At 35.7% G+C, this 14,962-nt stretch overlaps 1 protein-coding gene across 5 annotated transcripts in view; it reads left to right on the plus strand.

Annotated features, from left to right (window-relative positions):
• Positions 1 to 14,962, plus strand: part of ST7 (suppression of tumorigenicity 7) — a 249,460-nt gene that overhangs the window by 56,092 nt on the left and 178,406 nt on the right. Inside the window, exon 1 of one of the 5 annotated variants that reach the window (XM_053896840.1) lies at positions 603 to 1,005. The exons of the other annotated variants lie outside the window; for them this stretch is intronic. Coding sequence (XP_053752815.1) covers positions 984 to 1,005 — 22 coding nt within the window. The 5' untranslated portion in view covers positions 603 to 983. Of the gene's footprint in view, positions 1 to 602; positions 1,006 to 14,962 lie in introns of those variants that run through there. 5 annotated transcript variants of the gene reach the window in all.

Here is a 14,962-nt window from a genome sequence, read left to right on the forward strand (position 1 = left end):
GAATAACAGTTGCAACATAACTAATAATGTAATTGCTGATGTTTGTGAGTTCACTGTGTGCCATGCAGTGTTTTAAGCACTTGCACTGTTATTTTACTGTTAATAAATGGGTATACTTGTGGGTGTATTAATATGCCCAGAATGTGTATGCAATAGTATACATATTTTCACCTAATTGTGATTGAGTTTACAACCTCTGATCTGTCAGTTTACCATAAGTGTAGAGAAAAAACGAGTTCTGTAGTTATTTTTAAAGGTAGTTTATTTTTCTCATTTCTGATATTCTTAATTCCCTTGAAAAGTTTAATTGCTGCATAAAACCAAGAATCTTGATCTTCATGATATCTTTGTGGTTAGTTGCTGTAAAGCCAATATTTAGATTTCTTTGAGGTCCTTGTTAGTGCTTGGTATTACAGGTTGAAGATCTTGTCAGGAAGGTGAATATATATGTGGCTCTTGGTCTTGTCCATGTTGTGACAAAGGAATTCCCCTTTGAATCGCCTGCTCCCCTGAAGCCCCTGGAGCCTCTGGCTCAAGCAGCGCAGTCCGTCTGTGCAGTTTCTCTGACGTCATCGGTGTATGCATAAGCCCTGCTATTGTCTTACTGCTACGGCAGGGCTGGGGATTGCAGTAGCCGCTGTTGCTGCTGCTTCCAGTCGTGCCCCTGCTGCTACCTAGTCCTGCCTCACTGCATCCCAGAAGAGCCACGTTGGCTTGCCTTCCCCTATTGGATTTTCACAAGCAGCTCTTCGGGTTTTTGTGCTGTAGGAGACCTTGCTTTTCAATCACACGGGAGAACACTGAAGCTTGTAAGAGGAGAATCTGGCAGCTGGACACAGCTTGGACTGCATTGTGTGTCTTCATGACCCCTGCTGTGTAGTGGCTCATCTTTTCACTCTCCCGCGTACACTCTCCTCGATTTTATTTCCTTCCCTTTTTTTTTCTTTCTTCTGATTTTTTTAAAGCAGCCTCTGGAGCCAGCCATGTTTGGCACTGAATCTTCATGTAAGTAAATGGATCCCACTTCTTTGCTATTCAGAAATCTGTTTGCTGTCATGGTTTCGTTGGCTTGGACTTCATATCACATTGCCATAGGACTTTGTATTTTGGCTCTAATTACAAAGGAATTGGTCTCAGGGAAGGGACTCCTCCTTAACTGGGTTATTCATCCTTAAGGCCAGGGATGTCAGTGTGGCCAAAACCAGGCCTTCAAGAGGGAGGAAGGAAGACAGGAATCCAGGCAGTCTCCCCAGAACGTGTTAATTGATGGGATCAAGTCTGTCACCGATCTATTGTTGTGGGTTCTATAATAGTCCTTAAACCCTAAAGTAGAAACTGGGAGGATCTGAAATGATAGTGTTTATTAGAAAGGGAAAAAGGGTTTACAGTTTTTATTTAAAAGGACAAAAAGGTGTCATTATATCCTCTTCCTCCATATTTTTACAGAAGCATAGGAGTAGATATTATATGCAGATTTAAAGAATAAGAAGTAAGTTTTATTGTAAAGATTTTTTTTTTTTTTTTTTTTTTTTTTTTTTTACACAATGGTTTCAATGTTGATATGCTGGCTAACGTCACAGTCTAGCAGCATCGTATCTGTCTTAAAACTTATACAATGAAATTGCTGTGGTGCAGAGCAGGCCCTGCACAATGGGCTGGGCTGGACAGCACTTGTAGACAGCTATAACTGGTATTAGCCTAACTAATTTGAGGATTATTTAATGTTGGATATAGAATAATATAACTTGTCCATGCAGTTATTCAGGCTTTGCAGAATATTTTGTCATTATCCATAAGGAAAGGTGACAGTTAAGTATTTCTGAAGAGACTCAACCTGCTAGCCCAGAACATTAAAAATTGACAAGATATTACCTTTGTGGGGAGAAGAAGATTAGGGCAGCAATTTAAGAAATGCATTTCTTAAGAATTTATAATCCAACATTTTCTTTCTGATCTTAGGTGATCACTGCATCTATTTGTGTGCAACTGATGGTTATTCTAGAATAGTTGTATTTCAGGAGAGCTTATAATCCTCAGGGTTTTTTTGTTTCTTGATTGGCTTTTTAAAGGATTATTTTTGTTGTTTCACATGGAAGCTTCTCATTGCTGAAATTAACCACACTGACTAATCAAGGTCAAGAAAGAATAACAGTGAGACAATGTTGCATTCGGCATATGACAATATTATTTTCTAAAAATTAAAAAATATTTTTTGAATTTTCACTTAATGGTACAATTAGAATTATTGTCACCCAACAAGTAGGAACAGATTATTAAGTGGAAAAGACCTTCTACAGTTTCATTTTAGTCATGGAATTTTGTTTATGTAGGAACTTAGGTATGGACAGAGAGATTTACTAAAGGGAAATTAGTCTTAATACTTTTTTTAGGTGAAAATAGAAGTTGAAGCTCATGTGGGAGTCTTTGGGCTCTTGGACTAGGGACTCTAACATTGTCTGGCCAGATTTACTTAGCAGACACAGCCTTGCCTGGTTATCAAACTTGATCTTTTAATAATGTCACCCATGTGCTATGTGATATGTTTGAAAACTGCTGGTTGCTTTTGGTTTCTGGAGCTACTGGATTACTGAACAGACAGAATACCATTCAGAAGACAGAACACCATCATGCAGATGTTTGCATTTTTTTAAACCTAATTGAGTATTAAGTTTTGCTTCTTGTTTATCACTACAAGACCATAGATAGGTTTGTACTGTCAGTGGTCATTAAGTGTTGAGAATGGACTGCCTTCTTTTGATAAGGAGATGCCCTAAATCTATACTCAGAGTTATGACAACTAATGTTTTGAGATTAGCTTTCTAGACCTTTAATTTTTGCCATTTGGAGGCCTTATAGGCTGAAACTGTCCATATTTAGAATATTCAGAAAAATAAGCCACATTTGAAGTTCTCATTAGTTCAGAAGGGATCTTCAAGACCAACTAAGACATTCTCACTAAATTTTTGTAATAAATACTTGTTTATCTACCCTGTGTACAATGCTGTGCTAGATCCTGGAAAGGTCATTATTTTCTAACATATTCTGATTTCATTATTCTTATTTTTGATTTCTGATTGTACTACTTTGCTTGTATCGGATGATCTTACTTTTAAAATCGAAGGATGGTTTACAAAGGATAAAATGTGTAACTCAAAGTGTCTGTCAGCTTTGTAAGTCAAAGCTCTGTAAATTTTTGCCTATGCTTACACCCATGGAACCACGCCCCAGATTATGATACAGAATATTTCTATTACTTCAGAAAGTTCCCTTGTGATGACCTTTCCCAGTCAAAAGGAAATCACTTCTGACTTCTGTTGCTTGTAGAGTCACGTGTAATGGCTCTTGTAAATTTTCTCTTTCCCTTGCTCTTTGCCTATAAGAGAAGGAAATGTCGATGTCCTCATTTTCAAGTACTAGAGTAAGTTGATTTTATGTTTCAGACCTTTGTAGTCAGGAATTTGCAGTAGCTGGTATCACGTTATAACATGTTCTGTCTCACTAAAATAGTATTGTTTGATGTATAAATACCAAAAAGACCCCTCCCCTCCAACATACTCATACAAAAGCCTTAAAAATGACAAAAAAATTTACCTGGAAGAGTAGACTCTTGTTCTTCAAATATGAAAACTTAAATAACCATGGCATCGGAATTAATAAATGCTTTGTCTTCCATTGTTTAAAAAAAAATTTTTTTTTAATGTTTATTTATTTTCGAGACGGAGCATGAACGGGGGAGGGTCAGAGAGAGAGGGAGACACAGAATCGGAAGCAGGCTCCAGGCTCTGAGCCATCAGCCCAGAGCCCGATGCGGGGCTCGAACTCATGGAGTATGAGATCGTGACCTGAGCTGAAGTCAGCCGCTTAACCGACTGAGCCACCCAGGCGCCCCTGTCTCCCATTGTTTTAATGAATGTCTTCTGTTAGCATTCTAGTGAATACCTTTAACAATCCCAGTGTCAGTTTTTCTGACTTAGTGGATCTGAATCTCCATAGTTTTGTAGATTGGGCACAGTCTGTTTTGGGCCCACTGGAAAAAATGGAAGTGTTCTATGTTATATGTGGATTAATCCTTACAAAGCAGGAAGTGTAGCTTCTGTGGCTCTGTTACCATCTTGAAGTATTTCACTGAGCTTTTCCTTTACTGTAATTTCCCATGTCTAAAAATGGGAATAGTATGTCATCTCTATCTGCTTTAAGGAAATGCAATTTTAGTTTCTGTGGCCAGAATAATTTAAGTTTAAGAAAAAAAAGCACTATCAGTAAAGTTTTGTTGAGGAGAATAGTCCTTAAAAATGCGTATTTTTGGTACTAAATTTGATTTAATGACATTTTAAGATCAATAAATTAAATTCCACAAAATTTTGACAATTTTACTTTTAAAATTTTATAAAGGGGCAGAAATTTTTCATCTTTTCTCTTTATGGAATAAAGAAAACTGGTTTTATACTGCTGTCATTTGGTTACGTTCTTCTTGATAAAGCCAGTTATTCTCCAAAGTGTAAATACTTACAGTACAGTGAACATTTATTCAATTAACATTTACCTGGCTCAGTCCTCCTCCTGCCTCCCCTCCCACATTTGTATCTTTTTCAGTCCTCAAGGGTACCATTTAAGGTGTACTTTGGTGGGAATTGTACCCTGGTTTAACACATTAATATGTCTTCCAAAGAACCTGCCTCATTAGTCCAGTGAAGAGAGCAATATCTTTCCTTTTGAGAAACAGCATGCCTCTGGGCAAATAGTATCATTTAATCCCTCCTCCCCAAATTTTGTTATAGTCATAATACATTGAAAAGAACATCTAGGACATCTGTAAAGGGAAAAAGAAATCACTAACGTCCCAATAAAGTGGTAGGATTTTGTGAGCTTAGTGGTGGTGAGGAAATGGTGGCTGTGTATGTCAGGAAGTCAGTTCTCTTTAGCTTTGGTGTGGCTGGCCCTGCCATTTTGTGGATGTCTACATCACCTTAGGTAGGTAGATAGATGCTGGAAAGGATTTGTGATGTCCCATGTGATTTGTCTTTGAAGGACACCCAAAGTTCAGCTGTTGCCTTTTGTTTTCATTACTGATAAAGGCATTAAGTTGGGACTGACAGCTTCTCAATTTTAGTAGTGAGTGTGGTACCGTGTTTTTAAGAATAATGTAATTATCTCAAGTTTTGAGCCATTGTGTGGGAGATAGTCAAATGAATATACTCTAGCAATATTAGGTCACCAAAAAGCTATATAATTAAACAGTCATTTCTTTGATAGAGAAACAAATGAGTCACACTCCTTTTTTTTTTTTTTTTTTTTAAACATGCATTTCAGGCCATTTTTGACAGCTACTCATACATGAGATTGAACTTGGGTCTATTGTTTTGGTGTAATTTTTGTGAATCAGTTGAGATGTTAATAGTTACCGTGTTCATTCTAAAATGGCTATTCACAACTGGACCATTTTTCAATGTAAGTCCTAGTTCTTATGAAATAATTGTGTCAGATACTGCTGTTTTTGCTGTTAGTATGTTTGACATTCTAGTACTATATTTTGTTTTTATCTTTTTAGTTTCTGTCATATTGAACAAGATAATTTAGGTATACAGCCATTTCCCTTTCCTACGGCTTTAATCTGGCTGTTAGTGTTTAGTTGTATTGGATTTTAGATGCTTTCATCTTATTTAAAGCAAAAGTACAAATACTTAAGTATACACACAAAAACTTACCTCTCAGTCAGCACTCAAGCAGTGAGTGTAAAAGAAAAATATTATTCTACATAACTTTAGATAAGTAGAATGCCACAGATGCTAATGTCACAAATATGGGAAAATAATTATAGATAACTGAGGTTTATGTTAGGGCATGGTCATACAGGAGCCTGGGAAACTAAATAAAGCTCATGTAACATTTGACTTGTTTTACTATATTATCTTTTCTTTCCTTCTGACAATATAAGTTCTGATGTGATTTTTTCTTCTGGGTTTCTTGCCTGTTAATAGTTGATATTTTAATTTTTAGTATCAAGAAAATATTTTAAACTTAGGATTGAATTTTTTTCCTTCTGATTATTTATGTGCTTATTCTGCTAATACAGAAATGGAATAAAAATACTCAGTGGTTATTTTTAAATTCTCATATTACTTATTTTCACTCGAATATTGGTTTCCCTAATTGTTAGTCTATAGTTTGTTCAGCAGAAATTACACATGAGTTTTCAGTGATCTGTTGTTTTCATTGTCACAATAGACCAGATTCATATCCTGTATAAACCATGGGGAGTCTATGGGGATAAATGACCATATATGGAAACTTTCCCCATAGAATCCCCATGGAGTTACACAGGATGTGAATGGGATTCATTGTTGTTATGGATTCTGAGTTGGAAAAGTCACTGCTAGTGTGTATTTTTAACATTAATAATAGTCATTCCATTAAATTATGTTCAAATACTATTAAATTTTTATTATAAGACTATATGGAGCACAGGAATATGAATTGTCATTTTCAAAATTGTTTTTCAGAGTATTGCTATCCCACCATTTTTCCCTAATAAATATAAAGCTTTTATTAATATGTTTATTGATGTGTCAATTAGGAAATGCACAAATTTTTAATGAAAGGTTCTGTGATGTCGTAATTGCTAGGCTAGAATAGTAAATTGTAGGGGCGCCTGGGTGGCTCAGTCGGTTGAGTGTCCGGCTTCGGCTCAGGTCATAATCTCACAGTTTGTGGGTTTGAGCCCCGCATCGGGCTCTGTGCTGACAGCTTAGAGCCTGGAGCCTGCTTCAAATTCTGTGTCTCCCTCTCTCTCTGCTCCTCCCCCACTCATGCTCTGTCTCTCTCCTTCAAAAAAAAATAAAAACATTTAAAAAAATTTTAAAAAATAGTAAATTATAATATTTCCTGTATGGAGATTTTGCTTTTATTAATAATGAATTCTCATAATTGTGAACTAAAAGACGGAAGATACAGTTTAGCACATGTTGTGGAAATGGCAGCAAACATGTGCCAGATTCAGTGATTAAGTGTAGATACTATGGTGCTCGATTGTCTAGTTTCAAATCTTGGCTCTCCTGTGTTCTACCAAGGTTTGGTCACCTGTCATCTAAGCTCTTCTGTCTCAAAATATGGCTTATCCAATGAATTCTTGATGTTAGGGGTATATCCTTTTTTGGGCCAGGACATTTATACCAGGGTGGGGCTTGTCAAAGGTTATCTGTGGAGAGTAGACTCCAGCAGTGGGAAAGACTGGCTAATGAAAGGGAAGAGTCACTTTCTAAGACTGGGTGGAAGTCCTATCATGGGTGTCTTTTTTTTTTTTTTTTTAATTTATTTTGAGAGAGAGGGAGCAAGTACGAGCAGGGGAGGGGCAGAGAGAGACAGAGAGAGAGAATCCCAAGCAGGCTTTTGTCCTGACAGCATGTGGCTCCATCCCATAAACTGTGAGATCATGACCTGAGCCAAAACCAAGAGTCAGATGTTTAACTGATTGAGCCACCCAGGAGCCCCTATCGTGGGAGTCTCTGAAGGGACTTAGCGGGAGATCTGATGAGAGGAGACTGCATGAAACTGGTCAGAGTTGGCAAATGCCCAGGTATTTCTCACTACTGGTCACCCCCTGTGGTAGGCATCACTAACTGGTCAAGCACTCTTGTAAGATTGGCTGAAGCCACTAAAGTTTGGAATGTTTTCCTCTTAAGACACTTTATCTGTTCAACTGTTTTCTATATTAGTGTGAATCATAGTCACATAAATAAATATTTAATCTTGGAAATAATTACTGAATTAAAAAATTAGTAATCCTAAGAGTTCTGGTAATATCCCTTTAGATATAAAATAAACACACCATTCTGTAATGCATTATGGTTCTCAGAAATGTCAAAGGGTTAATGATTCAGAGCCACCACTGATCTCTTTGAATGAAATTTACACCAATTAAAGATATATCCCCAGAGTGTGGTAGGGTACCTAACATATACTTTGTACTTATTCTTTAAAATTTGAATCTTAAGGTAATATTATTGAAAAGCTTAAGGTAGTATTATTGAAAATATGCTTTGTGGGTTTTATAAGATGTTAATATTGAGTTTAATTAAATTTTCTAGGCTAAGGAGTATATTATATTTAAGTGACATATATCAGAAACATATGAGTGAATAACTCTTGTCACCCTTTGGAGCAGGAGCAGGTGACACAATTAGAATAGCATATGGATTTTTATTATTAAGTCCATATTTTTTATAGGTAAACTGCCATATACTGATACTTAGGTATATATTGATAATTGAGTACATTTCATCTAAGTTCACTTATCATTTTTTAGATTATCAGGTAAAAAATAATGAATATTATAATTACCAATTCACTTATAGCATGAAAAGTAACAGTTGTCTCTCTACCCATCCTGATATAATTTTAGGAATTGGCAAAATTGTTTTTCATTTCTTTTTGAGAGTTTCAGACTGTTAAGATTCAGGCTTATTGGCAGAATTTTGGGGGAATACTGAGCCTAATTGGAATGCATATATATAGATTAAGAAATCACAGTGACTCCATTAGAGTATTATTTACCACTTACTTCCTTTATCCCTAACTACTTCTAGAACACCTAGGGTTAGCAAGAGGCTTTGGTAGGGTTTGAATTGGTGATATGCATGGGCATGAATCAGAAGTCTGGAATTTCTCATCTGAAACTTTCCTAGATTTGTTTTAGTATAATGATGTTTCAGTTATCTGTTGCTTTATAACAAAGTACCCCAAAACATAGTGGCTTGATATGAAGCATTTATTATTGTATTTCACAGTTATATGGGTTGACTGTACCCAGGGGTGGTTCTCTGATAGGGGCTCTAATGCAGTTGCAGTCAGATGTCTGTTGGGGCAGCAGTCATCTAAAGTCTTACCTGAGCTGGAGGTCCAGGATAGCTCTCCCATATGGATATAAGTTGAAGCTGGCTGTTGACTTGGGGCTCAGCTGGGGATGTAGGCACGTATGCCTATACTTGCATCCTCCTTGAAGTTCAAGTTTCTCGCAGCATGGTTTTCAGAAGAAGCATCCCATGATGGAGCATTCCAAGAATCCTAGGAGGAAGCTGCAAGGTTTCTTATGACCTAGTCTTGGAAGTCTCGGGAGTCCCTTCCACCATATTATCTTGGCCAAGAAAGTCACCAGGACAAGACCATATTCAAAGGGTAGAAAATTAGACTTCTTCTCTTGCTGAGAGAGTAGAAAGTCACATTGTAGAAGAGCAAATAGGATGGAAAAATATTGCAGTGGCCATCTTTGGAAAATATAATTTGCTCCATGTAGTTTCTAAACTCTACTCCATGAAGTTGGTTTTCCACAGGTCCTCCTGGAATTCTCTGTCAGGAGTCTGCTACTTTTTTTCTGTAATGGGCCAGATAATGAATATTTTAGACTTGTGGACCATATAGTCTTTTTTGCAACTACTCATCTCAGCCATTTTAGCAAATAAGTAGCCATAGACAGATGAGTGTGACTGTGTTCCAGTAAAACTTTACTTATGAACACAGAAATTTGAACTTCATATAATTTTCACATATCAATAAATGTTCTTTCCTCCCCAACCATTTAAACATGTAAAACAAAAACAAAAACAAAAACAAAAAAACAACCCACAACATTGTTAGATCAAGGGCTGTACAAAACCAGGTTGTGAGCAGGCTTTGGCCCTTGGGCCTTAATTTGATGACTCCTGCTCTTAATATTTGATCTGAGTTTCCTTTTTAATAACTGAAAAACTAAAATAAAAAGATATATTCACATATTAAAAAAAACTACTTTTGACTGTTGGGTACTACTGATAGATGAACTTATGGTTCATCAACTCATGGTTGATTATATTATTAAATGTTATAAATTTGAGCTTATAAATGTAGTCTATTTTACATATCGGGCTCTTGAATACTATTTTGATTGAAAAAAGATTGTTAAAAATGAGTGAGAGAAAAAATAAAATAGACAAAATCCTATGACATGTGAAGGCTTTAATTTTAGTCTCTTACCAGAATAACACTAGGTGACGAAAGTAATACAGGATACAAAGACCATCTGTGATTCAGTTTCACAAATATTTATTGAATGCAGAGGAGTAGTATGTGATAAGAAATAAGAGAGCAAAAAGCTTTCAAGAAATTTAAAGTTCAACTGGATATGAGGGGTGAGGCAGTGAGAGAGGGAGAGCAGAGAGGTTAATAAATACTAAAATTATGTTTCTCATTCAGTTAAAACAGTGTAGATGAGATTATTTTTGATACCAGTACCCATGAATCAAAGACAAAAATTATTTCTCATTGGAATTGGCATTGCATGATATGAATATGACAAAGGAAAATAGTTTTTTCTTTAAATAATTTTATTGAGGAACAATTTATGTATGATAAAATGTATCCATTTAACGTTACCAGTTTGATGAATTTTGGCAAATATATACATGTCTGTAACCACCCTTATCACTGCAATCAAGATAGAGAACATTTCTGTCACCCTAAAAAGTTCCTTTCTGCCACTTTGCAGTCAATTTCAAAATCTCTAGAATTTCGGGGCGCCTGGGTGGCTCAGTCGTTAAGCGTCCGACTTCGGCTCAGGTCATGATCTCACGGTCTCTGAGTTCAAGCCCCGCGTCGGGCTCTATGCTGGCAGCTCAGAGCCTGGAGCCTATTTCAGATTCTGCGTCTCCCTCTCTATCTGACCCTCCCCCGTTCATGCTCTGTCTCTCTCTGTCTCAAAAATAAATAAACGTTAAAAAAAAATTAAAAAAAAAATAAGAAAACAAAATCTCTAGAATTTCATATAAATGGGAACATACAATATATACTACCTTTGTGTACAACTTCTTTTGTTCAGCATAATGTTTTCAGGTGTGTTTGTGGGGGTTGGTAGTTTGTTTCTTTTTATTACTGAACATAATTGTGGGGGGGGGAGGTGCCTGGGTGGCTCAGGTGGTTAAGTGTCCGACTCTTGGTTTCAGCTCAGGTCATGATCTCATGGTTCGTGAGTGCGAGCCCTGTGTCAGGCTCTGTGCTAACAGTGCAGAGCCTGCTTGGGAGTCTCTCTCTCCCTCTCTCTCTGCCCCTCCCCTGCTTGTGCTCTCTTTCTCTCTCTCTCTCTCTCTCTCTCTCTCTCTCAAAATAAATAAACATTTAAAAAAAAAGAAATAACATCATTGGCTCAGCCATATGCCTACTGATACTGAGTTGTTACCTGTTTTGGTTTCTTATTGAATAAAGCTGCTATAGTTTTATAGCAGTGGACATATATTTTCATTTCTCTTGGGTAAAGACCTAGAAATGCAAGTGTTGAGAAACTTCCAAAATGTTCTCCAAAATGATTATAGTTTTTACATTCCCATCAGTAATGTATGGGGGTTTAGTTGCTTTATATCCTTGTCAACACTTGGTATTGTCAGTCTGTTTTAAATTTTAGCTAATTTGGTAGATGTGTAGTGATACGATTTTGTGATACAATTTTAATTTGCATGTCCCTCATTATTAAAGATGTTGAACATCTTTTCATGTGCTTGTTGGCCATTAGTATATCTTTATTGATGAAGTGTCTGTTCATATACTTTGCCCATTTTAAAAATCACGTGTTTGCCTTACTGAGTTTTGAGCATTCTTTATATATTTTGATACAAATCCTTTGTTAAATATATATATTGACAATATTTCCTTATAGTTTGTAGCTTTTAGTTTTATTAATGATGTTAGGTTCTTAATTTTGATAAAAGTCCAGGTTATCAATTTCTTGAGTCACATGTAAGAAATTTTTGCCTACCCTAAGGTTGTAAAGATTTTTTCCTTCTATTTTCTTCCAAATATTTTACATGTTTTGCTTCTATGTGTGTTATGAACCATCTTGAGTAAAGTTTTATATACAGTGTGAAGTAAAGGTGGACATTCATTGTTTTCAGCAAAATTCAGTTCTAGCACCATTTCTTAAAAGATAATCCTTTCCCCGTTGAATTGGCAACTTTATCAAAAATTAGTTGACCCTATCTATATTTCTTGTCTCTCTATTTTATTCCAGATATCTGTGTGTTTATTCTTAGGACAATGCCATTGTCTTGATTGCAATAGCTTTATGATGGCTTTTGAAATCAGGTAGTGTAAGCCCTACAGGTCTGTTCTTTATCAAAATTGCTTTGGTTATATTTGATCCTTTCATATCCATAGAAACTTTAAAATTTGCTTGTCAATTTCTAAAAAAAAAAAAAAAAAAAAAATTCCTGCTGGGATTTTGATTGAAAGTGTGTTTAATGTATAAAGCAATTTGGGAAGAATTGACATTTTAACAATATTGGGTTTTTCAATTTATAAACATGGTATATCTGTCCTTTTATTTAGTTTTATTTCTCCCAGCAATGTTAAAATGAGTTATGAAATTAAAAGAATGGGTTTTTTTCATTGATAAAAGAATGCTTATCTTATCTCACCTACTGAATATAAGTTCCTCAGTAGAGTAAAATGTAGGCGAGGATGCAGAGAAAGAGGATCTCTTTTGCACTGCTGGTGGGAATGCAAACTGTACAGCCACTCTGGAAAGCAGTGTGAAGGTTCCTCAAAAAAATTAAAAACAGAACTACCCTATGACTCAGCAATTGCACTACTAGGTATTTATCCAAGGGATATAGGTGTGCTGTTTTGAAGGGGCAAATGCACCCCAATGTTTATAGCAGCACTATCAACAATAGCCAAAGTATGGAAAGAGCCCAAATGTCCATTGACAGATGAATGGTTAAAGAAGATGTGGTGTGTATGTATGTGTATACACACACACACACACACACACACACACACACACACACACACACACACACGTATATGTATACACACACACAGTGGAGTATTACTCAGCAACCAAAAAGAATGAAATCTTGCCATTTGCAACAATGTGGATAGAAGCAGAGGGTATTATGCTAAGCGAAATTAGAGAAAGACAAATATATGACTTCACTCATATGTGGAATTTAAGATACAAAACAGATGATCGTAAGGGAAGGGTAGCAAAAATAATATAAAAATAGGGAGGGGGACAAAACATAAGAGAATCTTAAATATAGAGAAGAAATTGAGGGTCCTGGAGGGGTTGTGGATGGGGAGATGGGCTAAGTGGGTAAGGGGCATTAAGGAAGACACCTGTTGGGATGAACACTGGGGGTTATATATTCCAGGGGATGAATCACTGGAATCTACTCCTGAAATCATTATTGCACTATATGCTAACTAACTTGGACGTAAAGTAAAAAAATAAAAAATAAAAATTAAAAAAAGTGGTGGTATTTGTAAAACGTCATTTATTTGAATTTGGAGAACTTGTTGAATTTCTGAAAACATCTTGAATAGCCTGAAAAATGAGACTTCACTGAACAAATGTTGCCATGAAGTCTTTTGGGGGTATGTTTTAACAAGTTGGTAAGAATGGTTTGTACCTAGAACACTTAAAATTATGTTCATGTAAAATGCTTTTATGGCCCTTTTGAAACATTTGCTCTCACAACAAGATATAAACTATGTCTTTCTACCTCTTGTTTTTTATTGCTTAGGAAAACATTTTATTATATTTTAAAAGTAACTTCACTTCAGTTTTTGCCTAAATATTCACATTTCTTTAGTTAGAGGGATCTGAACTTATGACTTTTTATATTTGGAAACAGGATCCCCTTCTTATAAATCCCCTTCTTATAAATCCCCTTCTTATCCCCGTTGAGTTACCAGCCTTTTTAAGAATCTGATAAATCTATGGATCCTTATGAATTCAAAAGATTTAAAACTAGCCTTTCAGGTTGGCATTTGTCACCTTTAAAAATTAATTGAACTGGAATTGACTTTATTTAAGAATTTTTCTAATTAACATGAGTTGTGATCATTTCCAAAGTCTTTAAACTTCATAAAGCCAGATTTGATAGAGATTGAACTGACTTGAAATAGCATATATATATATATATATATATGTATTATAAATATGAATCTATAAACATTTATCTGATATATAAAGCAACTAACATCAATTCCCTCCCCCACCCCCATTTTAGATGGCTTATAAAACAGCAGTCCTATAATAGCCTCCAGTTCACTAATCTGTGGAAAGCTGTGGGAATGAATATACTTAATGGGTTATGAATTCATATGTACTGACTTTCTCACCCTTTTTCTGTGTTGCTCCCAGGTAGCCCTACTTTGTTATTATTGGTGTAAGTATATAGCACGATGCTTAAGAACCCGGGCTTTGAGATAAGACAGACAAAAACACAGTTTTACTGTTACCTTGAGCATCTTATTTCTCAGCCTCAGTTTATTCATCTTAAAATGGGATTGATAGATCAACACATGGGATTGCTGTTATTGCTCATATGAAATAGGTAGGTAGGATGACAAGCCCCTAACTGTACATAATAAGCAACCGATAGTTTAATTATTTTAAAAGTTTACAAACCAGAAACACTATGCACTATGTGTATATTTGATATAAGACAGAGAATTGAGAATATAAATGATAGCATCAAATGCATACAAATTGAAAATAGTGAGAAAAATTATTTTAAATGGAAAAACTTTTAAGCTCGGTCCCTGCCATCTGGCAGTCTACATTCTGAGGGGATAAGATGAATGAAATTATAATTCATGCACATATACTTTATTTACATTGATATTGATTTGTATAAATGTTTTTACACATGCACATTTACATATGAACAGCCCTCTTCTTGCTTCTCTTTACATCTGGTCTCCTCACTTCTAGTATTATTCTCTTGGGTTTCTGTAAGAGTCATCTTAACTTATCTTCCTAGCTCCCCTTATTTTATACCTAGGTCTATTCTACAAGGTGAAATTTTTGCCTTTTAAAAAAAATTGAAATCTCACCACCATACAAGAAAATATATGGATATTAAGTGTTCCATTTCATGAGTTTTGACAATTTCACACACTCCTGTAAGCACCGCCCATGTAAGATATAGAGCAC

Source organism: Panthera pardus, unplaced genomic scaffold, assembly GCF_024362965.1.
Source record: "Panthera pardus isolate Hobbes unplaced genomic scaffold, ASM2436296v1 HiC_scaffold_8, whole genome shotgun sequence".
In the NCBI taxonomy this organism is placed as follows: Eukaryota; Metazoa; Chordata; class Mammalia; order Carnivora; family Felidae; genus Panthera; species Panthera pardus.